Below are 26,331 nucleotides of genomic sequence, written 5' to 3'. Positions count from 1 at the left end.
TTGGGGAGAGATGCACCTTGAAGCCGCAGATTAGAACATTATTGTTTCAGAGGCTACCCGTAATAGTTAAGTCTGAATAATTCACCACACTGAGTTTTCTCAACTGAATGTGAGCTACTCGGTACTTCTGTCTTCCTCCCAAACACAACAGAGCCCTCAATCCACTTTAACTGCCTTTGAACTCTTCTCAATATCTTTCATTGTTGTGTAGGTTTTAGTTTAAATTTCTTTCAAAGACATAAAGTTTTTTTACTTTTCTATCAATTTCTATACTTACTACAACTCTTAAACTTCGCACCTTCCTTCTTCTTCTTGCTGACGAACATTCTGTAATAATCCTTTATAAGAGGGACAGTGGTAGTTGTTTTGTACGTATGAAAATTCCTTTATTTTGTTCTTTCTTTTCTGTGATAGAAGAATGTAGAGATTTTATTTCAGGGACTGTGGTCTTTATTCCCAAGAGACCTATTTGGTTCTTTTACAGTTGTAGGTTTCATTTGTTTTTTTTTTTTTTTTTTTTTTTGGCCTGATTTTTCTATAAATTCTTGAACGTTTATAGTGGAGCTATTTCTCCTCTGGGCAGCTGCCAGCCCAGGCCCCACCCTAGTCTCACCGAGCCCCTCTCCTCCCTGACAGGTATCTTCATCTTCTGCTGGTTTATTGTTCTCTACTTCCCAAGCCGGAGCACCACGACCTCGACTTCTGGCACTGCCCGAGTTGACCAAGCCCACACCATGTCTCAAGCCTAGGGGGCTGCCAGGTGGCCAGGTGGGGCTGGCCCTGTGCTCTGGACTCAGCTCTGACTTGCTGTGTGACCTCGGGGCTCCCTGCCTCCTTCTGGGCCTCAGTGTCCTCCTCTGTACAGTGTGACTGGGGAACGAAGGGATGGGAACAAAGGGGGACCACGTGGCCTCAAAGGTCTTATCCAGATACACCTATGGATCTGAAAATTCACAAATCCAGGATGGCATGAGTCTAAAGTCCCCATAATCCTGAGACCCCCGCCGGGACAGAGCAACACCCTCACCCCGCCCCCACACCCACAGCCTGCCTTCAGAGCAAAGCAGTCTATCTCTGCGTCACCATCTTCTGGTCTCAGAAAGAGCCTGAGCCCAAATAAGGAAGTCTGTCATTGGCCCAGCTTCCTGAAGTAGCCCCCAGCCGCTCCCCTTCTTCCTTCCCCTTCACTGCCCTACCTCTACTCCACCCTCTGGCTGCCTGTACCTGAGGGGGCATTCAGGCAGCCGTCACCGCCTCAGGTACCGGGGCAGTCGTTGCCTAGAGGTTTGTTTGGGAGGCAGTTGGTCCTCCCATCCAGCCTTTCCCTGGTCTTGGCCACTCCCATCAGGGCCCATCCTCATGGAAGAGCCTCCACTGTCCTGGGGGCTGCCCTGGGGCACCAAATTTCAAAGAATGCCACTTACTCAGTGGGTGGTATACCTCAAGCAGGCCCTCTAGTCCCCACTGTGACTGCCCCCTGGGTGGCCTGCCCTCCGAGCTGCTGTCCCAGTGGGGGGAGGACAGACGGTTCGGGCTCCGTGTATCTGAGGGTGAGGAGCCAGTGCATGGGGGCTGAGCTGAGCAGAGAGAGGGTGGGTGTTTCTTCTGGAATCTGAGATCCTATAGAACAGGGTTCACGGGGCACTTTGACAGCCTTCCTCACCGGTTCAGCCCAGCCCGAGGCCCTGAATAAATATTTGTTGGCCAGCTAGATGGATGTGTGAGTTTGGCACCAGCCTGACAGGGCCCTGAGCCCTGGAGGGCCTCAGATCAGACCTAACTGAATTTGTAATTTCCAGTGGTTGGGCCTGGTTTTGCAACCACTGGTTTCCTTGGTAGGAAACAAAAAAGAAGCAGAGACAATAGAGATAGAGGTAGAGATACAAAGATAGATGGAGAGAGATAGAGAGAAAGAAAGGATTGACCGACAAACTGACACAAAGAAAGAAAAGAGAGAGAGATAGATGCAGAGAGACACCCCACCTCCCCCGTGGCCTGGCCTGACCAGGAGGGCAGGGCACTGGTATCCACCCGCTTTCCTGGACACCCACCCGGACCCACCGAGCCTGTTGGTGGCCCCCTCTAGCCTTAACTTACTCCTGGGGCATCCCACCCTCTGTACCTAACCCCCACCCTCCCTGCCCAACCCCTACCCTTCCCAGTGTGCTTTGAAGACTTTGCTGAGCAGCTTTTGCAGGTGAGAATTTACTACTATCAGACCCTCCTCACAGCCCCTGGCTACCTGCCTGCCTTCTCCCCCCAGATGCCCTGGACTGGATTCCCCTTCTCCCTCCTCCCACCTAGCAAACCATGAAAGACAGGAAGCCCCAGCCCTTGTTTTATGTAAGTGTCTGTGTTCCTGGAAGGGAAATCTTAAGAGTGTGGACATTACAACAGTTGAGCCACATTATCTGTCTTTGTGGACAGACTTGGTGAATTTGAAGGCTTAACATTATAGACATCTATTTCTCACACTGAAGATCTCAGCTCCCTTACGCCAAAGTCTCAGGGTTAGTAATCTGTCTTCAGAAGAACAGCTGCTCCAACATCTGACAGGCCTGGGGTCAAATCCTAGCTCGGCTGCTCAGGGGCTGTGTGACCCTGGCCTGTGACTGCACCTCTCTGAAACTCAGTTTCACCCTCTGTAAGATGGGCATCATCAAGTCCTTGCCTCGTCCTGAGAGCATTAAGGGAGGTGATGAAAGTAAAGTGCTCAGCACTGAGTCAGCATGAGTTAGTTGGCTCCCCAAGGCCCCCCTGGGCCTAAAGAAGAACCAAGTGTAAAGTAAATTGTGAGACTCTGCAGCCTGTTTGTAAACTAGGAGGATGTGAAGCTTAAAGCTCCTTTCCAGATTCCTTGTACAGCTTTGCCAAGTGGACCAGCCCTGGGTGGGGAGGAGGGAATGGAGGCCTGGGGAGGCCCAGCAACCTGGCCAAGGCCACCCTGCAAGCTGGGCTGGTGCTGGAGCTGGGTCCTCCCTGGGTTCTAGAGATTTCAACTCCTCCCTGACCCCTGAGTCTTAGGGGAAACTCTAGGCTGTGGCTTTTTCTTGCCTTTCCTACTAAGACATGCTCAGTGGGATGGGGGATCAACAGAGCCACAAGTGCCAAGTGGGCTGGGTTTCCAGGTGCAGGTGGAGAAGCAGATTTGTAGATGGGAGTGTGGCTAATGTTGGGGATGTGCTTGCTTTCTGCCTGGCTCTTTACCCTGGGGCCAGTCAGGGGCAGAAGGGCTTGGGTCCCTTATTGCCTGGGGTGGCAAGAGTGGCTCCAAGTGCCAAGGTGAATACATGCTGAGGCCAGGCAGGGTGATGGCAAAAATACACTCCAAGGTCCAGCATGGACAGATGGGGTTTTCCTGTCATTGAAGCATCACAGTGGCAACCTAGGAGGTGGAAAGAGCCATGGCTAAGAGCATGAACTCTGAGGTCAGCCTGCCTTGTGCAAATTCTTTACCTTCGACCAATTCCTCACCTGCTGAACCTGTAAAGCAGGGATGGCAGTAGCTGCCCAACAGGGCTGATGATTAAGTGAGATACTGGCTATCTGCCCCATGCATAGTCAATGCAGCCTTCATCAAGACAGATGGAAACCAGCGTGGGTCCTGGCATGGCTCCCTGTTGTGGTGGACAGAGCCAGGCTGCCTGAGTCCTGGTTCTAGTCCAGGCTGGATCGCTGATTTAGTACATAACTCATGGCACAGAGAAAACTTAGGCATTAGCTGAGTGGCCCATGAAAATGTTTCTTTTTAATTTATTTTAAATTCCAAAGGAAAAGTGAATAGACGGATAATGAACATGTAATTATGAGTCCACCCAGGATTATATTTGTTTTTGTAGCAATACAGTCATAAAATATAATTTTTTCTGTTTTGTTTTTGAAGGAAAGGGCCCATGAAACTTGTAATGCTACCCTGTGAGGGGCAGTGAGGTCCAAAGAGACACTGCAGGTGTCCTCACAAGGTTATATAGTTGCAGTTACTGCATTGACCACGCATAGGGCAGAAGCAGTGGTGTCCTGGTAAATGTTAACTACCTGATGAGAGAACAAGCCCTGATCTGGAGCATTTGCCAATTTCTGTGGTGTAAATAATTTCCTGGGCAGTTTTAAGCTATCAATGTGACATCACTGAACAGAAGTTGGAAAAAGATGCAGAGTAGCTCACCATTATATAGTATTTTCATTGTACAGATACAATAGGCATAAATAACCTCAGGAGCTTAGATAATAGTAAAATGCAGTGAAATAATTAGGAAGTGATGAGTTTTGAATATTTATTACCTTTGTTTTTAATATAATCTATTTACTTATGATTTTATAATTAAAATTTTAATAATGGCTGTGTTTGTCAATGGGCTCACAAACATTCTTGAAGTTTTAACAGTCAGCTTTTGCAAGCTGACCCAAGCAAGCTGGCTCCAGCCCACCGCTGGCCAAGGAAATTGCAGCAGTGTGTCTTCTGGGTCCAGGCCTCAGTAGTAGCAGAAAACTACATTTCCCAGAAGCCTCCTCTCCCAGGACCTGCCCTCAGCGTTGAAAGCTGTTACCATGGAGACAGGCTAACCGATTGCTGGCGCTGTCCTCACAGGGGTGAGATGGGAGCAGGGGAGTGGAGTGGCTTGATCTTGCCTGGCAGCGGGAGGGTGAGGGTGCTGGTGGTAAGGGGTCTTCTTCTGCCTGAGGCTTTTAACCCCAAACTTTCTGGGAAAGTTTTCAGTGTGTGTGTGTGTGTGTGTGTGTGTGTGTGTGTGTGTGTGCGCGCGCGCGCGCGCGCGCGTGCCTGGGGGCTGGAGGAGGTTGCTGCTGGGGAGGGGAACACAGGGAAGGGCCTGTGGGGTTGGGAGGGTCTCTAGGACAAGATCAGAGGAGCTTTGAGGAGGAATTGTCCTCCCCAAACTGCAGTGTAGCTGGCAGCTGGTGAGGCAGCCTGGTGTGAAGAATAAGTTTTGCGGGTTTGGGCCCAACTCCACCTCTAATGATGGTGTTCTGTGACTTTGGGCTCAGGGACCATCTCAGTGCCTGCCCCAGCTGTAACACCCTGCTGCCCACTGGCACTTTGGCCTTCTCCCCATCCTGCTTCTTTCCTGATCTACCCCGGCCCGGCCCTGCAACTATCCCTTCTAGGACTTCCACACCTTATTAGGCCCTTAAGTACATGGGTTTCAGAGCCAGAAATACACAGGTTCGAACCCCAGGTCTCCTATTTACTAGCTGTGTGACCTTGGATGGTGCCCTTAACCTCTCTAGGCCTCAATTTTCTCATCTACAAAGTGCGTTTCATACTAGTGTCTGCCTCAAAGAGCCTGTAATGGAAACACTGATTTAGTTTCCTGCCTCCTCTGGTTCTCCTTTGTTACTCACACAGAATACTTTGCTTCTGACTTTTCTTGTCACCAAACATGTGGGTTTTCCCCCCACCAAGCAATTCTCCATGACACCAGCTGGGTGTCCTACAATTTAACTCAATTCTGACACTATCTACTTGGAGATAATGTCACATCCCACAGGTTAAGGGCTCAGCCCCACAAGATTCTTCCCCACTTCAGATGCCAATTGCCAGTAGCAGTTCTCCAGGTTACCCACAACTTCTGACAGACTTGGGTACGAATTGGAGATTCCCATGACCCCCCCAACCCCGGCCCTCAGATTCTATTAATTTCCTAGAGCGGCTCACAGGACTCAGGGAACACATTTACCAGTTTGTTAAAGGATCTGATAAAGGATACAGATGAACTGCCAGATGAAGAGGTACATAGGGTGAGGTCTGGGAGGGTCCCAAGCACAGGACCTTCTGTCTCTGTGGAGTTGGGGTGTGTCACCCTCCCAGTGTGTGAGTGAGTTTACCAACCTGAGAGCTCTCCAATCTCCCTACTATTGGGATTTTATGGAGGCTTCCTCACATAACCATGGCAATTTATTAACTCCATTTCCACTCTACTCCCCGTTCTAGAGAATTGGGCGGGGGCTGAAAATTCCAAGCTTCTAATCACAGCTTGGTCTTTCTGATGACCAGTCCCCATCTGGGAGCTCACCCAGAGATGCCTCAATAGAAAAAAAGATGCACGTAGTGTTCTTATCACTTAGGAAATTGCAACAGTTTCCTCTGTGCCAGGAACTGCAGGCATATATATATATATATATACACACACACACACACACATATATATATATATGTACACATATACATATACACATGCATACATACACACAGTTTTTTTTCTCTTTTTTGTGGGGGTGGGTAATTTGTTTGTTTGTTTGTTTGTTTGTTTGTTAAAATGGAGGTTAGATATTTTCTATCATCTCACAGAGTCACTGGAGGAGAAATGAGATTATCTCTGTAAAACCCTCAGCATGGTGCCTGGCACACAGTAGGTGATCAGTAAACTGTAAGCGCCTTGGAATGGTTATTACTGCCTCCCCATGAAGGCATCCCCTCTGTGCCTAAGAGGCAGACAAATGGATCTGATCGCTGGACCATGCTGTGTGGCTGGCAGGCTCAGCAGGAGGACTGCCTGTAGAGAACTGGGGTCCTGAATGGGCCTGCTGCACATAAGGCTTCAGCTGTGATGTTGACCACCTGGGACCTGGGTGGGATGGCCTCCAGTAACGGGAGAGTTCAGCCCCTCCTGAGTCCCACAGAATGCCAGGATTGGACAGGAAACATCTGTCTCTCTTTCCCATCGCAGAAGGGAAAACTGAGACCCAGAAAGGAGTAGCCCGAGGGCCCAGCAGGAGCTGCTGGCAGAGCCAGGCTGGTGGTCAGTGACTTGTCCCCTCAGGAGGCCAAGATGGCTCAGGCAGAGGTTGGAGCTGGGAAGTGGGGCCCAGCGTTTTCCTCCTGGTCCTTTATGCCCTCTCAGTCCTGGCTCCACCCTAGAGGGTGATGACAAATCTGGGGAGACCCCTCTCTTTTCTCTCCAGTCCTCGCTACTCCCCCCACAGCATATCCCCTGGGTTGGGTGGGTTTTCCTCCTCTCCAGACCATTACCCTGTGTGCTATAAAGAATCTAGATATTCGAGGTGGGGTAATAGTAAGGCCTGAGCTGGGAGGCAGGAGGCTGGTGGGTCAGCTTGGCTGGTGTAATAGGAACCTGATTTGGCCACTTAGACACACAGGGGCTGTTATTTCACACAACAGGCAGTCTGGAGGTGACACTCAAGGACTCCATGGCCCCTCCTGGGACCCAGCTCCTCCATCACTCCACTCTGCCGTCCTCAGTAGGCAGCTTTGGTCCTCATGTGTGCTCATCTCATGGTCATGCCGTGGCTGCCCCACCTCCCCTCCCCAGGCGGGAGGAAGAGAGGGCAAAGGGTCCTAGCCGGCTGAGCCCTGCCGTTTAACATCCCACAACTTTGACTCACATCTCATTGGCCAGAACTGGGTTCACATCCCAGGGCCACCTCTAGCTGCGTGGGGGCAGGGATACTGAACATTTCAAACCAGGCTGCCCCTCATATAATTGGGGTTCTGCTGTATGGAATGGGGTACAGATCTTTGGTGCACCTTAGTGAGGCTGGCTTTCTGGCCACAGACAAGGCCTTCCCTAGGGCACAGGAGCACATATGACTTCTTGGTGTGGCCCCCTGAAGGACCTCCACCCTGTGGGCTGACATAGGGTTTATCCAGGAGACTGTGGGCTGTGTCACACCCTCCCCCTGCTGTGCCTTAATGGCAGCCCTGTTCTTGCCTCTTCTGTGCCTCAGTTCCAAGTTTGGTGATGTTACCTTTTTTATTTTTTTAACTCTCTACTATGAATAATTTTCTTTAAACCAATTTACTTATTGGACTTGATAAATATATTTAAATAGGAAACGTCATAATACTACAGTGAGTCCTATAGCATTAGCATCACCAGCCAGAAAGAAAAGGTAACTCTCAGAATAAATATATGAAAAGCAAAGCAATGTTAGTAAGTTTGGGCTAAACCTGCTCCAGCCCTGACAGTGGCTCTCAGTCTGTAGCCTGCTTTGTCTTTGTCTCCAAGGGAAATTCACAAATGTCAAAGGTGTTACAGACGTGCTAGCACCAGGTGAAGGCTTTCTCCTTGATGGAAAGGAAGTTTAAGAGGGACTCACTTCCTCCCTGCATGGTCTAAATCACCTAAAACCATGGCCCAGGGATACAAGTGATCTTGGTGGCTCCTTCCCGGTCTGAAGTCGACCATTCTGAGTGCATTTATCCCTCCCGCAGAGATCCCAGCTCTAGACAGTCAGAGACACACCAGAATGGAGGTCCTGAAGGAAAAAGTGGAGGAGGAGGAGGCAGCCGAGCGGGAGGATGCGGCCGAGCGGGCCGAGAGGGGCGAGAAAATGATGAGGCTGATGGAGGTGCGGAAGGAGGAAACCACCATGACGCAGGAGATGCTCAGAGACCTGGAGAGGAAGCTGTCGGAGATTGAGGTCTCCATCCCTGAGAAGCCCTCGTGAGTGTTGGGGTGGGGGCTTCGGATCAGCAGTCTTGGCGAGGGTCAGACCAGGCCTGGGCAGAAGGAGAGCCAGGCAGAATGGTGGTTCCTGGGCTGGAAGGCAGGACCAGGACACAGGAGGTGGTTAAGAGTGAGGGCTGTGCTTTCAGACTGTCTCGTCTAAGTCCCCACTGTGCTCCTTACTAGCTAGTCATTCAACCTTTCTGTGTCTCAGTTCCCTCATCTGTTTAAAAGGGCAGCTGCTAGGAATGATACTTCCCTCCTAGGTAGTTGTGAGGACTAAATGAGGAAGGGGGAGAGCCCATAGCAGCTAAGGAGGATGGAGGGTTCCATGTGCACCAGGCCTAGCATCACACAGACTGAAGCCACCCCTCTCGTGGACACAGGACCTTTACCAAGGACACCATTGACATCTCCAAACTGCCCCTTTCCTACAAAAGCAACACGCCTAAGGAGGAACACCTGCTGCAGGTGGCAGACAACTTCTCCCGCCAGTACAGCCTCCTGTGCCCGGACCGCGTGCCCCTCTTCCTGCACCCGCTGAACGAGTGCGAAGTGCCCGTAAGGCTGGCGGTGGAGGGCTGGAGAGCAGAGGGCGGAGGGAGGTGGGCCCAGCAAAGACCTCTCCTGGGTCAGAGCTTACATTTCAGGGGCAGCATATAAACTCAAATGCCCACGGGCCCCAGCAGGCTCTGCTGAGTCACCTCTGGGGGCAGGTGGTGGCTTGGAGCCCCCGTGCCCCACCTAAGGGGCAGCCAGACACCCAGTGTGGTCTCCAGTCCCCGAGACCAGCCCTGTCTAGGAAAAGGCAGAGAAATAAGAAAAATGGACTGGGCCTGATTGCTGGTCTCCTTCCTTCTTGCCCTATGACCCAGGGCATGTCCCTGAGTCTCTCTGGGCCCCAGATTCCCCACCTGTAGATGGAATGACAAGGGATGAATCCAGAGGTTGCAAAAATGGCAGCCCATAGGCTGACAGGGACTCACAGACCATTTTATTTGGCTCACGTGGTGACTTTTAACCTTTGTATTAGCTGCCAGCATTGGAAACTCGGCCGTTCCTGGACAGTCCCTCTTCCCCTCTTCTCTGGATCTGGCAACCCTAGGCCTGCATTTCCCCTGCAGCAATCAGCGGGGCTGCACGGGGGCGGCCCCTTAGCTTGGGGCCATGTGCAATCTGGTGCTGGTGGGATCTTGAATCCATAGGGAGACCCCAGAAGCCTGGCCCACGGGCCCCAGAGTAGCACAGCTGCCCCTCAAGGGCCCTGCAAGCACCTCGTCCCCCACACTGGGCGGTGGCGTAGAGCCAGACAGACCCAGCTCTGCTATTGATGGTGAACCTGAGCGAGTCAGTGCACCTCTCAGAGCCTCAGTTTCCTCTTCTGTCGGTGGGACCTGCCTCACAGGTTGTTGGGGCATCAGGGGGTGATGCCCAGGTCTGGTAGCACTCAGTGGGGCGGTGGTGATGGCAAGGAGGCCCTGATCACATCCCTGGCTCCGGGGACAGCACAGGCTTACTCTGGGCCTCGGCTGGAAGGGCCTTGAGGGATCCCTTCCTCTAACTCCCAAGGCACGAAGGGGGAGCCTGAGGCCCAGAGAGGCCTAGAGAGCTGCCGCCACCCCACCCCAAGGTCTCCGGCTTCCTAGGAACACCGTGGTCTCCTCCCAAGTGAAGTGCCCTCCCCCAGGGCCTGCGGTCTCTCCCTTTGCAGAAATTCGTCAGCACAACCATCCGGCCCACACTGATGCCCTACCCTGAGCTCTACAACTGGGACACCTGCGCCCAGTTTGTCTCAGACTTCCTGGCCATGCTGCCCCTGCCTGACCCACTCAAGCCGGTAAGTGCCACCTGGGGCTGCACCCTTAGGCCATGACGGCTGGGATGGGAAGGCAGGCAGGTCAAGAGAAGGAGGCTCAGCCTGCCTCAGGCCACAGCCCCACAAGTCTGTCTGGGCAGAACACCTCATAGACCCCCTGACTGGTGGGAGCAGGCCCAGAGACAGGCAGCCACTTGCCTGAGATCGCACAAGCATGCTTGGTTTCCAGGCTCCCACCTCCTTGCCTCACTTGCCTCTTTCTGCCTTCAGAGCGCTCCTTTCAAGACTTCAGGAGGTGGGAAAGGAGAGAGAAGTGAGGGCCCTGCTGCCCATGGTCCGTGGCCCCATCTTTGGGCTTCTGACCATCTCAATCTGACTCTCATTGAGAACTGAGGGAGGGAGGGAGATGGGGATAGGTCCGCGAAGGAGAATTTAAAAAGAGAGAAGTGAAGGATGGGTGTAGAAGGTGAGGGGAACGTCAGAATAAAACCATAAAAGGACCAATCAGAGAGCACCTGACCAGAAGCACCGACATCCCAGAGGGTCTTTCCCATCAGGAAGTCCCTTAGAAGTACAGGCAAATGTGGATTACACTTTCTGGAAATGGGGGTCTGTGGTTTTTGCCCCATTCTTAGCAGGCTCCCCAGGCCGACAAAGGTGACGAGCCCCGCTGGGGTCCAGCCTGCACACCGGCCTGGTGGGGAGGACAGATGGGGGCCGCGGGGCGGCTGTGCTGACCAGCCCGCTGTTTCCAGCCCTCGTACCTGTACTCCTCGACCACGGTGCTCAAGCACCAGAAGGGGAACTGCTTTGACTTCAGCACGCTGCTCTGTTCTATGCTCATTGGCGCTGGCTATGATGCCTACTGTGTCAATGGCTATGGCTCGCAGGACCTGTGCCACATGGACCTGACTCGGGAGGTGTGCCCACTCACTGTGAAGCCCAAGGAGGTACGGGCGGACTCCTGCTGTCCTTAGCATCCCACGAGACACGCCTTCCTTAAAGTCCCTGCCCTGGCTCCATCACCAGGCAGCCCTTCAGCCTCCCCAGAGTTCATATTTCAAACCACTGGTGATTTCTCTGTCCTCAGCATCTTAACACACACAGCCCAGTTCTCCAAACTGACTGCCCCTCTCTGCTTGTTGTAACTCAGTGTCAGCTACTGTATTCCCTACTAGGTAAATTTTGTGAATGCCATAGGGCCAATATCTTAAGCCAAACTCTTCTAAATTTACCTTATGCATTTGATAAAAATCCACAGCCATTTTTTCATATAAGGAAAAAGCAGACAAATGGACATTTAGTTCTGTCTTTTTTCCCCTCCCAGGTAAAAAGTTCCTTTTTTACCAGCAAAAAAATGTCACGCCTCCAGTAGGCAGTAGTTTTTATATATGTTGACTGAAAGTGTCATGATGACCGAAGGCTGCTGTGAATACAAGAAACACTTCTTAAGTGGATTTAATTGCAGGAATTATAAAAGCATCTCTGTGCATTTGGGAAATAGCCATACTGCAGGCAGAAAATGCTCTTCATGAACTGGATTGATTCCAGGATTCTGGGATCAAGGTCAGGCCCCTGTGGGTGTCTGCAGCTCAGGGGAGGGGATCCAGGGGCCTGGGGCATTGGCATGATGCATGGGCATCTGTTACACTGGGGTGAGCTCCTGGGGGCCCTGGGCGGTGCTCTGTTGGAGAAGGATGGGGAGGCACCAGGTGAGAGCTCTGCTCTCTCAGGCCCAGCTCCCCAAGAAAGATGGAACAAAATCTCCATCACTGCTTCTGGCTCCAAAGACCTGTGAACTCACACACAGGTCTCTTATCTCAGTCAAAATTTTAATTATGAAAATGATATCAATCGCTAACAGATGCAGAGAAGCTCTAGTTTATAAGCCACTTTCATGTCTGTTGACTTGATTGCTCCTCTCACTAGTGCCCTGTGGCAGGTGGTATCACTCCTCTTTTACAGGTGAGTGTGTCAGTATGAAGTAGTTTTTGTGACCAAAGTCACGTAGCTGATAAATGGCCTGGGGACTAAGGCCAGGGCTCTCTCACTCTAAATTTCATGGAAATTTGCTATTTCTCCCTCTTAACTGTGCCAGGCCCCCTTCCACAGCCTCTGTGGTGTTCCTTCCTGGACATATTTCTTGCGACCTAGTACATATTTGTACACACACACACACACACACACACACACACACACACACGCTTGGGGCTCCAGGAGCTGCTGCGAGGGGCATGTCTGTTCCGGGCCACTGATCCGTTCTCTCTGATTGGGGGACAGACAGTCCAGGAGGAGGAAAAGGCACCACCTAAGAAGTACGCCATCAAGCCGCCCAGGGACCTGAGCAGCAGGTTTGAGCAGGAACAGGAGATGAAGAGGCAGGAGGAGATCAAGGCTGCGGAGGAGAAGCGGTGGAGGCAGGAGGAGGAGCGCCTCATGGTGGGTCTGCCATCCTCAGCCCTCAGCCCTCAGCCCTGGAGCTTTGCTCCGAAGGAGGAGCTGCTGGAATGGGGAACAGACATAGGTCATGAAAGGATGTGTTTATGGAGCCCCAGGCCCAAATCCCCTCCTCCATCCCTCAACCACCCTCCATCTCTGCCCGGCCACATGGGAATCTCCCAGTGCTGGGCCGCCAGCTTCCGATGATAGATTTCTAACGTCAGAGAGCTCTGCTGCCTGGGCGGCTTATTCTGTGCTGTGTAGCTCTCGTTCCAGACTCTCACTGAAGACTTACCTACATACACTCTACATCTGTCCTCCCATCTCTCCTTGCATCTGTCCACACTCTTCATCCCTCTCACCTTCTTTTCCTCCTTCCCTTCTTCCCTTTCCCTCCACATATTATTTACTGAGGGTCTCTGCTGGTCCGGGCCCTGGGGATGCAATAATGAACATGGCACAGTGACCCTTTTCCCAGAGGGATGCAGATGAGGAAGCCTTATGTCATCCCTCTACCTTTCTTTGGATGAAATCTCACCCAGAATAACAACACAGAAAGCCAGTCAACCCAGATACCCTAGCACTCCAAAAGGCTGAGTTTGTAAACCACAGATCGAGTCAGATCCTCCCATTTTATCTATAAGAAAACGGGTTCAGAGGTGAGGTGATGTCCTCAAGGTCACGAAGCCAGCCAGTAGTGCAGTCTGGATCAGAACTCAGCTCTCCTGCCAGTTCCCCAGCTCCAGGAGATGTTTGGGCCCCGAGGGCCCCTCTCCCATCCATCTAGCTCATGGTCCCCCACCTTTCCTGTGCAGGAGGTGGACAGTGCGAAGACCGACCCCCTGCATGGCCTACGGGTGCACTCCTGGGTCCTGGTGTTGTCGGGGAAACGCGAGGTGCCCGAGAGCTTTTTCATCGACCCGTTCACTGCTCGCAGCTACAGCACCCAGGACGACAACTTCCTGGGAATCGAGAGCCTCTGGAACCACAAGAACTACTGGATCAACATGCAGGACTGTTGGAACTGCTGCAAGGTGTGGGGTCAGGGCTGGGCAGATGTGGCAGGCACAGCGGGGGAAGGCGGGAGTGACCTGTGGGGAGGGTGGCCCCCAGGCCAGGAGGGCTTTTGGACTTTCCCTATAGCTGAGTCCCTGGGTCCCACTCCTTTGCCCATACAAAACCATTCCAATATGATTATTGTGTTCTTTTGGTTTGTGTATCTTTATAAAATGTAGATTGTTAGGTCATTTGATTTTTTTAAAAACATCGTATTGAAGTGCAACATACATGCAGAAAAGCGCACTCATCCTAATGCACAGCTCAGTGACTCTCCATGCATTTATACGTAAAAAAACTCAGTGCCACTTAATGTGAGTTAAAAATATGTGCACACATTTAGGGGAAGGTCGTAACTGGATACTAGAGCATTTTCTGGGGGTGTGGACAATATTCTATTTCTCCATCTGGGGCAGGGAGCCAGGGAGCACCCAATTTATGGAAATTCATTGAGATGTACCCCAGTCAAAAGAGAGAGAGTCTCCAGGCACCAAGTCCTGTACTCTTTTGTTATTTCCAAGTTCCTCCATTTCCAGCCAGGCCAGTTTCCCAAAGGTAGATCCTGGGCTCCTCGCCCCCATACTGAAGTGACCCTGTCCCAGGGTCTGTTGTTGCCCCGACATGGGAGGCGGGCAGAGTTGATGCACGTGCTCTGGTGCATCTGCCTTCAGTGAAGGAGACACACCTACCCCCAGCCTCCCTTAGCCACCCACTCCAGGGTTGCTCAGTCCTCACCGACTTCGCAGGGTTGTGGCAAATAACATTCGGTAGATGTTTAGAATAGTCCTTTGCTCTTCGGTAAAGGTTAGCTGCTGCTACTCTCATTTTACCGAAAGAACTTCTGCACCACACAGATGGGGCAGAGCTGGGACTGCCCTCCCCCAAAGCCCACGCTCCTAGCCGCCAGGGTGGTCAGAGCGCTCTGAAGGATAACGGCCCTCCTTTGCCCCTCTTCCAGGAGGAAGGTCCTTCAGCCTCCCCTCAGCACACCCTGCACCAGTGCCAGGTGGAGGAAATTTACACTGGGGATAATAAAAGTTATGAGATGAAGATAGAAGGGTGGCCCAGTGGGAAAGGGAGGTTTGGCAGGCAGTACCACACCACCGAGTGAGGCTGAGAAAGAGATCGGGACACTGGCTGTCACTTTTACTGCCCAGTGAGCACGGGAGCGGCTGCTTTGTTCCTTCAGAGAACCTTGAAATGGCCTTGGTGGGGGGAGCGATGGCGAGGCACCCTACAGAGACGGCGAGGCACCCCACAGAGACAGCAAGACACCCCAGGCTCCTGGGACATGGCAGTTGTCCATTAGTTTATGCCTTTTCTATAGAAATAGAATTTTAAGATAAAGCAGCAAAATATCTAACTACTGCTTACTGCTTACTGCTTATAAAAGTGGCAGAATGAGGGGCACAATTTAAAGAAATTCAAGCATCTGTATCATTTGATTCCTCTCCACAAAGTCTGGACTATTGGCTGTTAAATCTACAAGCAGTTCTTTCCCTCCCTACCTCTCCCCCTGCATGTCCCCCTCTTCTCTCCCCCCACCTCCCAGCTGGAGCCCTCCAGGACTCAGACAGGACAGTGAGGACTAGGATTAGGGCCAGTGTCTGCAGCAGGGAGTTGGGGTTCATGCTGAAACTCCTCGTGAGCAGCTGTGCTTAAGGCTTTAAGTTCCCTCTGATTCTGGGGACGTTGGGGCTGGGGAGAGGGGCACATCACCGGGGGAAGTATGTTGGAATATGGTGCCCCCTACCTGCTGGGAGTTATCTGGCGGGTGAGCCTAGGCTCAGGTGGGCTGGGATGAGAAGAGGTGGAGGGCCTGTACCACGGAAGAGAAAGTCCCACTTCCCTCTTTTGATTGCCTGCCTAGTTCTGGTCTCACCAGCCTGGGATAAGAACCATGAGGAAGTCTCTTTTCCCAAACCTGCCATTTCCCCCTCCTGTAAAATCTCACTGGCTTGTGTTTGCTGTAAGCCCTGCCGAGGGTGCCCCCCTCCCCAGCCCTGACAATGCAGAACAACCTCCATTTCCAGGCCCGTACCAGGCCAGAGAGTTTCCAAGCCTCTCACAGAGACCAACACGGAGAGGGAGTTCCAGCCCCCTCAGGGCCTCAGTCTCCGTGTGGGGATGAGGAGGGCAGGTGTGGACTTTCGGAGGCGGCCTGGAGCCATCTTCTGCCCCCGTGAGACGTGGGCCTGGGTCCCTTCTCCACCCTGGGCGTGGCTGTTTCCCACCCTCCATGGAGCAGGAGCGGGTGCAGCAGCTGTGGGCTGCTCTCAGCCATCCCCTCCTCCATCAGGACTTGATCTTTGACCTGGGAGATCCTGTGATGTGGGAGTACCTGCTCTTGGGGACTGACAAGCCTCTCCTGTCCCCAGCTGAGGAGGAGGACAACGGGGCGAACGACGACGATGACGTGGAAAATCTGGTGAGTCTCAGGGTGTGGGGGACTGGGTAGGGAGCAGAGGGCACTCGACACCCTGCCTTGCTTCAGGCCAGCCTGACACGTGTCCCCACCACATGTACGTGTTTGAGAGTCCGGATAGACCAATTACAGATTCCTCAAAGTAGAAGGGCCTGGAACATGCCCTCATTTTACAGATAGGCAGACTGAGCCCAGACAGGTCTGGGGACCTGCCCAGGACCCCCAGAGGGTAGGCGAGGGCTAGGCCTTGCATTCAGGCCTCCTGTCCCACACACAGTCCACCCCATTCAGGGGCTGCCCTGCGCCTGGAGCACGGCCCTTGGAGTAGGGTGATAAGACGCTCTCCACAAGCCTGAGGAACCCCAGGGCCAGCCATTCCTCACTTCCAGGCCTTCATGCACGGCCACCACGATCCGCACACACACTTCCAGGCCTTTCTTGTCTGTCCCATCAGCCCTTCTGATTTTGGCCTGGGGCCTTCCCCAAGTCATCCACTTCTCTTCTGTGGTCTCCTTATCAGGGGCCTCCCAGGCAGGTCTGCACGAGGCCCTTGCATGGAGGTCGGGGCCCAGAGGCCTTAGCCACTGGCTATGACATTTTGGGTAAACTTCCTAATTGCTGGAAGCTTCGGTTTCATTGTCTGTATATAGAAGGAAGAAGCGGGGTCAGTTATAGTCATGGTAGTAATAATTGGTGTCCTAACCCGCTAGAGTTGCCATAACAAAGTATCACAAAGTGAGTGGCTTGAACAATAGAAATGTATTTTCTCACAGTTCTGGAGACTGGGAGCCAGGGTGTGGGCAGGCTTGGTTCCTCCTGAGGCCTCTCTCCTTGGCTGGGTAGATGGCGCCCTCCCCATGTCATCACCAGGTCTTCCCTCTGTATGTGTCTGTGTCCTACTCTCCTCTTCTTATAAGGACGCCAGTCATGTGGATTATGGCCCACCCTAATTACTTCATTTTAACTTAATTAGCTCTTGAAAGATCCTGTCTCCAAATACAGTCACAGTCTAGGCTACTGGGTGTTAAAGACATATGAATCTGCAGGGGGCGCAATTCAGCCCATAACAGTAGGTCACGCTCGTACAGCCCTTTCTAAATGCCAGTAGGTGCTTAACTTGAATTAACTTGTCTAAATCTTCACAACCACCTGGCGAGGATTATCATCCCACTTCAGTGATAGGAAGGCACACACAGAAGGGTGAAGTAACTTACCAAAGTGACATAGTCAGTAACAGAGTTGGGATTTGAACCTGGGATTTGAGTCTGGGCTCTCAAAGGCGACTCTGTTCTATGTTGTGGGGACTGCTTGAGGACAAAATGAGACCATATGTGTGATAGGCTTGGCACAGCTGTGTAGACCCACCTGGAAATGGTGGGTCTTCCGTTTCTGGAGACCAGAGACTCCCGTGTAATAAATCCTGGGGCAGTACCGCCCCCTGCTGGTCTCAAAATGTGACCAGATTAGGCGAGCAGGCATCAGTGGTCTGAGCAATTTGGTGGGGAGAAAAGTTTTACATTGAGAAAATCTTATCCAAGTTTCTGTGGTTATAGCCTACCCCGAGGACCATTTGTCTAGACCAGGCCTTACTTTCCCGATGGGGAAACTAAGGCTCAAAGATAGGGAAAATAAAACAGTAAAAGCAGCCAGGCAGTGTCCCAAGCCCTTATGTGCATTTATCAGTTAATCCTCCCAAGGGGTCCAGTGTATATATAGGGAACCGAGGCTCAGAGCGTTTAAGGGACTTGCCTAGGACGCTCCGCTGGTGTTGGATGGAGGTTGGGGCGTGGGCCCACCTGACTCCAGAAGCCTATCTTTTAACAAAGAGCCTGGGGCTTTGCCTCGTGCCTCTGTTGACAGAGGGAAGGCGTGGCATGTGGGGCAGCAGCGATGCTGTCCTTGCCAGGTAGGTACTTGGGAGGAGCTGACTCCTCTTCTTCCACTCTGTCTTGGGTCAAGCCAGGTCAGAACTGCTCATGACCTCTGGCTCCCCTGGGGACCTAACGAGCCACCCTGCCTTGGCCCTGGGGGCCACAGAGGCTCTGACCACAACTCCTGCTCCAAGGCCAAGCCCTAACCAGAAACACTGGCCCCAACCTCACCTCTGCAACAGGGCAAGGAGGACGAGGATAAGAGCTTCGACATGCCGAACTCGTGGGTGGAGCAGATTGAGATTTCCCCAGAAGGTACTGCGTGTTTGTGTTCACTGGTTCCCAAGCCTCTGGGGACGTCTACAGCAACAACTAGGCAGGGGGATGTCAGTAGAGGCTACCGCGGCCCCTCATTTCCACCCCACCCCTGCTTTCTGCTGCACCCTGTTCATTTCTTCCTTCCCAACACACTCAGCTTTGCAGCCGAGGGCCTGACCTGTTTGGCAAACAGGAGGGGGCTCAGTTAGCACACCCTGGATGATGGAATATGTCAGGTGATGGAGGACCAAGGACACAGCCCTTCCCCTCCCTCATCCCACCCTCCCTGGAGGAGGCCATGCACAGTCCCCAGAAGGCACAGGGGTATCAGAACCAAAAGGGGGCAGACAGGGGAAGAAGGAGGACAGGCATGCTCTTGCCCCATGCCAGCCTCTGCTGGCTGCTGAAGTTCCCATCGGAGAGGGCCTAGGCCATCCCAACAAGATGGTAAGGGCTACAGAGGGTATCATGGGAAGCCAGGGGGCTGGAGGCTGGGGGGCGGGTGGGCAGAAAGGGCTTCCTGGAAGAGGGGTCATCTGAGCTAAATTTTGAGGAATCAGAAGTCAGTCCAGTAAGGACATGAGGGGATGGTGCTTTCAGCAAAATCCTGGCAGCGAGTGTGTGGTGTGGCAGGGCGCAGATCCTCTGGTCAGACTCAACCTGAGATCTCCTCCAGGGCAGGAGCTGCCCCGGGTGACTCTTCTCCTCTGCCTCCCTGGAGCGGGCTTGGGGGCTGGAGGAGCTTAGCAGACAGCACAGTGGGCAGAGGCTGATGAGTGGCTGGTGGGGCTGGCCCTCCCTTCCCCCAACCTGGGGAAGAAGGACCCCAGCCCACTCTGTGTCCGCAGTGTTCGAGACCCGCTGTCCGAATGGGAAGAAGGTGATACAGTATAAGAAGGCGAAGCTGGAGAAGTGGGCCCCATACCTCAACAACAATGGCCTTGTGTGCCGCCTCACCACCTATGAGGACTTGGAGTGTAAGGGGGCGGCCCTGGCTGTGGGGAGCCAGGGTGCCGAGGCCCCTGACATGCTGTGGGACCTTGGTCATGTCACTGTCTCTTGGTGTGAGCGTGGGCCCTGCTGGCCTTTGTGTGCTGGGAATGTGAGAAGGAGGCTGGGGGAGATGGCCTGGCTGCAGCTAGCACTGATCGGACCCCACAGGTACCAAGACTTTGGAGATAAAGGAGTGGTACCAGAACCGGGAAGACATGCTGGAGCTGAAGCACATAAATAAGACCACGGGCCTGAATATTGACTACTTCAAGCCGGGCCACCCCCAGGCTCTGCGTGGTGCGTGGACCCCATTTCCAGGCCAGCTAGGAGCAGGGTGGGGGTCTTATGTGCTCCTTAGAGCAGCCTCCATGCAGCTGGCATATGGTGGGAGGGACCAGTATCCATGTATTGACAGGGTTCTTGGGTGGCAAGCAACAGAAATGGCCCCTGCCTCCTTAAGCAAAGCAGATGTGGGGGGGATTGGGAGAAGCACAGAAAATCCAAGGAAATGTGACAGATGTTCCTCCAGGAAAGTCAAGGCAGGGCGACAGCTTATGCTGTGGTTGGGATTGGGGGCCACATTTACAGGAGGTTAGGATGATGAGCAAGTAAACCAACAAGGGCAATGCAGAGGGCAGAAGTGTGGGAAGTGTGGACATGGCCATGAGTCCAGGAAGCTGGAAAGGGAGAGAAGGACATGTCTTGGGAAGGGATTAACAACCCTAACCAAGAACACACAAAAGAAAAATATATGGTCAATGGACATCTAAGAACATGACCAACCTAATTTGATGGTTGAAAAAAAAAGACAAGAAACTGAATCAGTAATGGACTGTCTCATAACCATTATGTTGGCAAAGATGAAAAATTGGTCCTACCAGGTGTGAGCAAAGTGTGCAAAGCAACAGACAGACAGTCACTCCCTGTCACTACTGTAGGACAGCAAATTGGCACTACTTTTCTGGAGGGCAGTTGAGCAAAATAAAAATAGCTGTAAAATATGTAGGCCTGTGACCAGCAGCTCTACTGCTAAGAATTTGTTCTGAGCAAATAACAGGCAGAAACAAAAAGTGCACAATGCCGATGTTCATTATGGTGTTTATAATAATGAAAAAGTTGGAAGCAGCCTAAATAGCTAGCACTAGGGGATTGGTTACATGCCTAATGCTTCTCCCTGGGGCCTGGGGTCAGGTTATCAAGCCAGTGGCCAGAGCTCCTGGTGCTCACCCAGCCGTCTCCCCGCCCCCCTACAGTGCACTCATACACGTCCATGCAACCCGAGATGGACCGCGTCATGGAGTTTTACGAAAAGGCCCGTGTGGACGGCCTGATCAAACGGGAGGAGACGCCCAAGACGATGACGGAGTACTATCAAGGACGGCCCGACTTCCTCTCCTACCGCCACATCAATTTCGGGCCCCGGGTCAAGAAGTTGGTTCTGAACAGCGCAGAGTCCAATCCCCGGCCCGTGGTGGTAAGCCCTCGCTGGGCCTGGGGACAGGGTGCCCACCCTCTCTGGCAGGCGAGGGTTCCTGGTGGAGGGGAAGAGCCCTAACTCTGGCTTCTTTACTGAGCGACCTTTCCCGTTTGACCAAACACAAGATCCTGGGGCTGTCTGATGCCAGACTGTGCCCTCAGCCACTGGGCCAGGGAGGTATTATTTCCTTACTGTTATAAAAAATACACACTTGTATCTAAACATTCAGAAAATATGTAAAAGAGAAAGGTAAAAATATCTCAGAATGGTATCTCTCAGATATTACCACATATTAGTAGGTTTGGTGTTGGCAGTCTTTTCTAACTTAACCAAGCGGTGTGTGTGTGTGTGTGTGTGTGTGTGTCTGTGTGTGAGTGTGAGGTGTGTGTGTAGGTAGAATTCCTGTATCAACCCTCTTAAATTTAAATTGCGCCATTTTTCCCCATATCATTACAAATTATTTGACACCCATGTTTAATGTCTGAATACCAAAAACGCTCTTTCTAGCAGTAAGAGATGTCCAGTGATAGAGCAGGCTACCTGGAGAGGTAGTGAGCTTTCCATCTCTGGAGGTGGGCAAGCAGAGTCTTGTGGGGGAAGCTAGAGAAGAAATCCAGCATCATACAGGGCTGGAGCAGCCTGGCACTGAGCACCGCTGGGCCTTGTGAGCCATTGTCTGGCTGGGAGGGGCTGTTTCGCATGAACCTACAAATGACCCCAGACCCCAGTGTCCCTGAGCGTCTTTTGCTCCTGCCCTCATGGCAGACACAGAAACCCCCTTTCCCACCTCCCATCCTACGCATGTGCCGGCCTCCCAGAAAATCATAGAGCGGTTCTTCCGCAACCCCGCGAAGCCTGCGGATGAGGACGTGGCGGAGCGCGTGTTTCTGATCTTGGATGAGCGCATCCAGCTGCGCTATCACTGCCGCGAGGACCACATTACAGCCTCCAAGCGTGAGTTCCTGCGGCGCACAGAGGTGGACAGCAAGGGCAACAAGATCATCATGACGCCTGACATGTGCATCAGCTTCGAGGTGGGCCTGGGGGCAGTGGCTGGCAGGGACAGGCCAGGGTGGGGTGAGGAGAGCGCCCTAGGGCCCTCTGTCCTGCCCTAGCAACTTGGGAGAACTGGGATGGAAAGTCCTGGTTCTCAGCCTGGAAATTCACTTCTGCCCTGTGGGAAAATGAAGAACTCCCGTCTGGGGACGCTTCTCTTTGAGCTCCTCTGAAAATCTCCTTTTCCACCAAGAAAGACAACCCAGCAGGCCAAGACACCTCCTCATTGTCCCCACCCCTCTGCCCTGGGCAGAGCAGATGCTGGGACCGAGGCTGGAGGAGAAGATCTCACAACCTCCACAGGGCTGGCTTTCTTAGTTCAAATTCTCACTCTCTTGACACATTCTGTAGCCCCTCTGAGTCTCCAGTTCCTCTTCTATTATTAGCTATGTTTTTATAGATGATCAAACAGGCTCAGAGAGGTTAAGCAACTTGCTGGAGGTCACACAGCTAGAAAATGGCAGGAGAATATTTGAACCCTAGAAGTCTGGCTCCAGAACCTGCCCACAGCCCTAGCCACTGCTGCTTCTCGGTGTCACTATGGTGGTTATTCCAGGTGGAGCCCATGGAGCACACCAAGAAGCTTCTCTACCAGTACGAGGCCATGATGAAGCTGAAGAATGAAGAAAAGTTGTCCAGACATCAGGCCTGGGAGTCAGAGCTGGAGGTCAGGACCCATGGAAGAGTGGGCAGATGCGAGGTGGCAGGGGTGGAGGGTGTCTCCACCATGTCTGCCCCCACTTCCCAATTCAGGTGCTGGAGATCCTGAAGCTTCGGGAGGAAGAGGAGGAGGCGCATGTGCTGACCACCTCCATCTATGACACCAAGCGCAACGAGAAGAGCAAGGAGTATCGGGAGGCCATGGTGAGCTTGCTCCCTGGCCTGGGCCCTGGCCTTCCCTCTGCACCCCCTACCCCCAACCCCAGCCTCCAAGGGGCTGAGGAAGATCAGGGATTCTGCAGGGAAGCCTTTATAGGGGATGAAATTATTGCTACCATAGTGGTTATCCTGGCTGCTGAGCTGACCATTTCCATAGATGACCCCAAAGAGCACTCAGGATCCAGGCCAGGATGCCCCACCTCCAGGGGCTTTGGCCAAGCTAAGACCTCTACTGCATAAGAATGGAATCTATGCACCCACCTCCACTTTGGGCTCCCCAGAGGTAATGACCTGGGCCAGTAGCCCCAGCCAGCTGACTCTGGTCAAAGGCCTGAGTTCTCCGGCCCCTGCGCACAAGACATTCACATTACCTGCTCAGGTTGTAAGACCCTGTTTGGTTTTCAAGGCCAGCTTCTAAATCCCCTTCACCAACCAGATGGATATTTCTAAAAATAGATTGAGGTTGGTGAGACAGGACTCTGCAGCAGATGTCTGGTTTTCAGATTCCCAGGGGTGGGCATCAGCCCCCACATCCGGAACTTCACTGGCCCCTGTCTGCCAACGCAGGATGTGAGGCCCCAGGGTGGAAGAGAAAAAAGGGACTTAATAGCAGTTTTTGATTTAACACCATTTATTCACTAACAGTTTTTGATCACCACCATTTATTACTATTTCTTGAGCAAGCACCTAAGTGTTAGGTGTGTGCTGGGGCTCCGGTAGAGAGAGCTGAATTCACATAAGACATGAGAGATGGCTGTTAACCAATAATCGTGGCTACAAGACACAGCACAGGCCCCTGAGGCCTCAGTCCCAGAGGCGTCAAGCACTTCAGGATTTGAGGCCTGGTTTTGTGCTGTCACATGTTGATGAAGAGCTGGTTGGGAGGTGTCTGCAGCCCCTTCTGTTCCAGCTGACCCCTCCCCCATCTCCATAGGAGCGTGTGATGCACGAGGAGCACCTGCGGCAGGTGGAGGCCCAGCTGGACTACCTGGCCCCGTTCCTGGCACAGCTCCCGCCAGGAGAGAAGCTGACGCGCTGGCAGGCTGTGCGCCTCAAGGACGAGTGCCTCAGCGATTTCAAGCAGCGGCTTATCAACAAGGCCAACCTCATCCAGGCCCGGTTTGAGAAGGTACAGCCAGGGCCACGGCAGGAGACGGGACGTCAGCATCCTCAAGCAGAAAATGGGCCCAAGGCTGTTTTCTTAGCATCCCACAGACTTGTGAGGGGCTAACGAGGGGGGATGAGTATGTCATTGCTTAGAGTGTCCAAATGACCAAGTTGTCCTTCCTCACACTTGTTCATTGGATTTAAGAACGGATGGAGGGATGGACGGAGGAATAGGGAGAATGGATGGAGGGAGGGAGCGATGGGTGGATGGGTGGATGGATGGATGGAGCATAACAACTTCTAGTCCTTCACCCATTTCTGTTGGTCAGGTGCACACCATGTAGTTCCCAAGCATTATCTCATTTAATCTTCACAAAGAGCTCTATGGTGGAGTGGGTGTGTGTGTACATTTTTCAGACAATTGGAAGCTCTGAAAATGTACCTTGTCCACAGCCACACAGCTGTCTCAGTCTTGACTCCTGCTCTGACCTCATGGACATGATATTTCTCTAAACCTGACCCCAGTGGCTCCCTCAAAAACATTTTGTGACCCCTGCCTCTGCTCCTCTGGCTTCTGTGGGTAGGGGTAGTGGGGCTGACCCTTGTAGGGCTGACTGATGAGTGGGATTTCAGCCTGCAGCTTGGGTAGGAATCAGCTCTCATCAACCCTCCTGCTCTCCCATGCCCATGCTTGCAGGAGACCCAGGAGCTGCAGAAGCAGCAGCAGTGGTATCAGGAGAACCAGGTGACCCTGACACCCGAGGATGAAGACCTGTACCTGAGTTACTGCTCTCAGGCCATGTTCCGCATCCGCATCCTGGAGCAGCGGCTCAATCGGTGAGCCAGAGACGACCACTAGGAGGTTAGAGCACCAGCTTTGTAACCCCTCACCACCTGTTGTTCCTTCCTCTGATTTCAGACACAAGGAGCTGGCCCCACTGAAGTACTTGGCTCTGGAGGAAAAGCTCTACAAGGACCCACGCCTGGTGGAGTTACTGAAGGTCTTTGTTTGATGCTCCTCACCCCCCAGTCTTTGGTCCTTTGATGCTCCTCCTGAGGCCTTGGTGAAGCTGCCAGAAACAGAAACCTCCCCCAGTGCCTGGCCCCTGTGCTCCCAACACTCAGGTAATGGCCATCTACTCAGGCACCTGGCCTCACTGCCACACCACCTCCCTGAAACTCTGTCTGTTCCTGCTTCTTATGATTTTCCTGTTAATAAACATACCTGTAACTTGCCATTGGTACCTCATGTTTCACAGGCTCCAGCACCAGCCTTTTTCGCCTTCCCTCCTTTATCTATGGCCTGGGACCACCTTTACAAGTCTTACCTAATTTGATACAACAATACTATCCTCATTTCACAGATGGCTAATTAGTGGCTGATAAGGAGAGGAGCTGGGATTAAGTCCCTTGCAGTCTAGCATCATGACCCCCAAGCTCTGGGGCACAAACCTGGGGCCTGCCATTCCCACTTTGTGAGCTGGGCCACCCTAAGCCATGGAGGGGGGATAGGGGCTGGGGTTCTACACTGACCCTCATTTTACAGACAAGAAATTGTAAGCTCTGAAAATGTACCTTGTCTCAAGCTACATGGCTTTCTCAGTCTTGACCCCTGCTCTGACCTCATGGACATGACATCCCTCCAAACGTGACCTCAGCCAGGGCTCCCTCCGACATTTTGTGACCCCTGCCTCTGATCCTCTGGCTCCTGTGGGTAGCGGCCCCGACTTATGGCGGGTTACGGCCCTTTCCTAAGCCCACCCCACCGACATGTCCCAAATGAAGTCGGCTTTTCTCGGATTCCCAGCGGGTGGTCCCCCTAAGGGTGCAACCCACTCATCCATTCGAGGCGAGGCCGTTGCCATAGGGGCAGCACTCCCGGGCTCCACAACTGACTCGGACCCGCAATCAGACTCCGTTTGCCTCTAGGACTCGTCTGGGGAATTCAAGCCGGCGACAGAGCCAGAGAAGAGGGGCAAGATCCTCAGACTACGCAAAGGGAAGAAGCAGGAATTAACGGAAAAGTGCTGACTAAGGCCTGGTCCCGGCTTCGCCCCACTCCAATATGGAAGGACCGCGGCTTCACGCTGCTCCCGACCTCCCCTTCCCATTGGCTACCCCGGAATTGGTTTTCCAGTAATACGGACGTTGATTGGTTAGTATAGGACGGTTGCTAAAGCGATTGGCGGAGCCGCCATTGGAGGGCGTCCCGAAAATTTTTAAAATGCAAACTAGGTTCGAGGAAGAGACGGAAAAGGGAGGAAAGGGAAAGCTTGAGGCGGAGGCGGGACCAAGGAAACGGCAGCTCACATTGGTTTATTAGAGGCCGAGGGGCGGCACTTGAACGCTCCTTCCTCGTGATTAGTCCAATTCAGGAAAGGGGGGCGGGTACTTAGGAAAAGCGGCAGAAGCGCCTGCTTCTATTGGTCAGACCTGGAGGGAGGTAGAGCGCTCGCGGCGGCTGATTG

At 52.8% G+C, this 26,331-nt stretch overlaps 2 protein-coding genes across 5 annotated transcripts in view; both read left to right on the top strand.

The window, feature by feature from the left end:
• ADGRG3 (adhesion G protein-coupled receptor G3) overlaps positions 1 to 4,332 on the top strand; it is a 30,549-nt gene extending 26,217 nt beyond the window's left edge. For both annotated transcript variants that reach the window (XM_010967342.3, XM_045504569.2), the window contains one exon: positions 637 to 4,332. In XM_010967342.3, the coding sequence (XP_010965644.3) occupies positions 637 to 749 (113 nt within the window). In that variant the 3' untranslated portion in view covers positions 750 to 4,332. The remainder of the gene's footprint in view (positions 1 to 636) is intronic.
• Positions 4,333 to 4,490: 158 nt separating this feature from the next.
• Positions 4,491 to 26,001, top strand: DRC7 (dynein regulatory complex subunit 7). Of its 3 annotated transcripts, XM_074370675.1 has the most exons (18): positions 4,491 to 4,590; positions 8,192 to 8,423; positions 8,813 to 8,987; positions 10,138 to 10,263; positions 10,998 to 11,192; positions 12,523 to 12,681; positions 13,497 to 13,715; positions 16,037 to 16,165; positions 18,276 to 18,348; positions 19,200 to 19,328; positions 19,513 to 19,641; positions 20,598 to 20,818; positions 21,640 to 21,855; positions 22,434 to 22,544; positions 22,631 to 22,741; positions 23,691 to 23,885; positions 24,561 to 24,700; positions 24,783 to 26,000. In XM_074370675.1, exons 2-18 carry the CDS (start codon positions 8,227 to 8,229, stop codon positions 24,874 to 24,876), a joined length of 2,619 nt encoding a protein of 872 aa, XP_074226776.1. In that variant the 5' UTR covers positions 4,491 to 4,590; positions 8,192 to 8,226; the 3' UTR covers positions 24,877 to 26,000. The 3 variants fall into 3 exon arrangements, with proteins under 3 accessions (XP_074226776.1, XP_074226778.1, XP_074226777.1); XM_074370677.1 differs by lacking the exon at positions 10,998 to 11,192 and having other exon boundaries at positions 24,783 to 26,001; XM_074370676.1 differs by lacking the exon at positions 19,200 to 19,328.
• The last annotated feature ends 330 nt before the right edge of the window (positions 26,002 to 26,331 follow it).

This window comes from Camelus bactrianus, chromosome 9 (assembly GCF_048773025.1).
Source record: "Camelus bactrianus isolate YW-2024 breed Bactrian camel chromosome 9, ASM4877302v1, whole genome shotgun sequence".
Classification (NCBI taxonomy): Eukaryota; Metazoa; Chordata; class Mammalia; order Artiodactyla; family Camelidae; genus Camelus; species Camelus bactrianus.
Note: the sequence above shows the minus strand (reverse complement) of the source record. Positions and strands in the feature narration are given on the sequence as shown.

Bases quoted from the DNA above. Each gene is read 5' to 3' on its own strand.
- DRC7 (XM_074370675.1), top strand. From the start codon at position 8,227: ATGGAGGTCCTGAAGGAAAAAGTGGAGGAGGAGGAGGCAGCCGAGCGG. The intron at 22,742-23,690 runs GTGAGCTTGCTC...CCATCTCCATAG, and splicing joins AGGAGTATCGGGAGGCCATG to GAGCGTGTGATGCACGAGGA. The intron at 24,701-24,782 runs GTGAGCCAGAGA...CTCTGATTTCAG, and splicing joins CTGGAGCAGCGGCTCAATCG to ACACAAGGAGCTGGCCCCAC.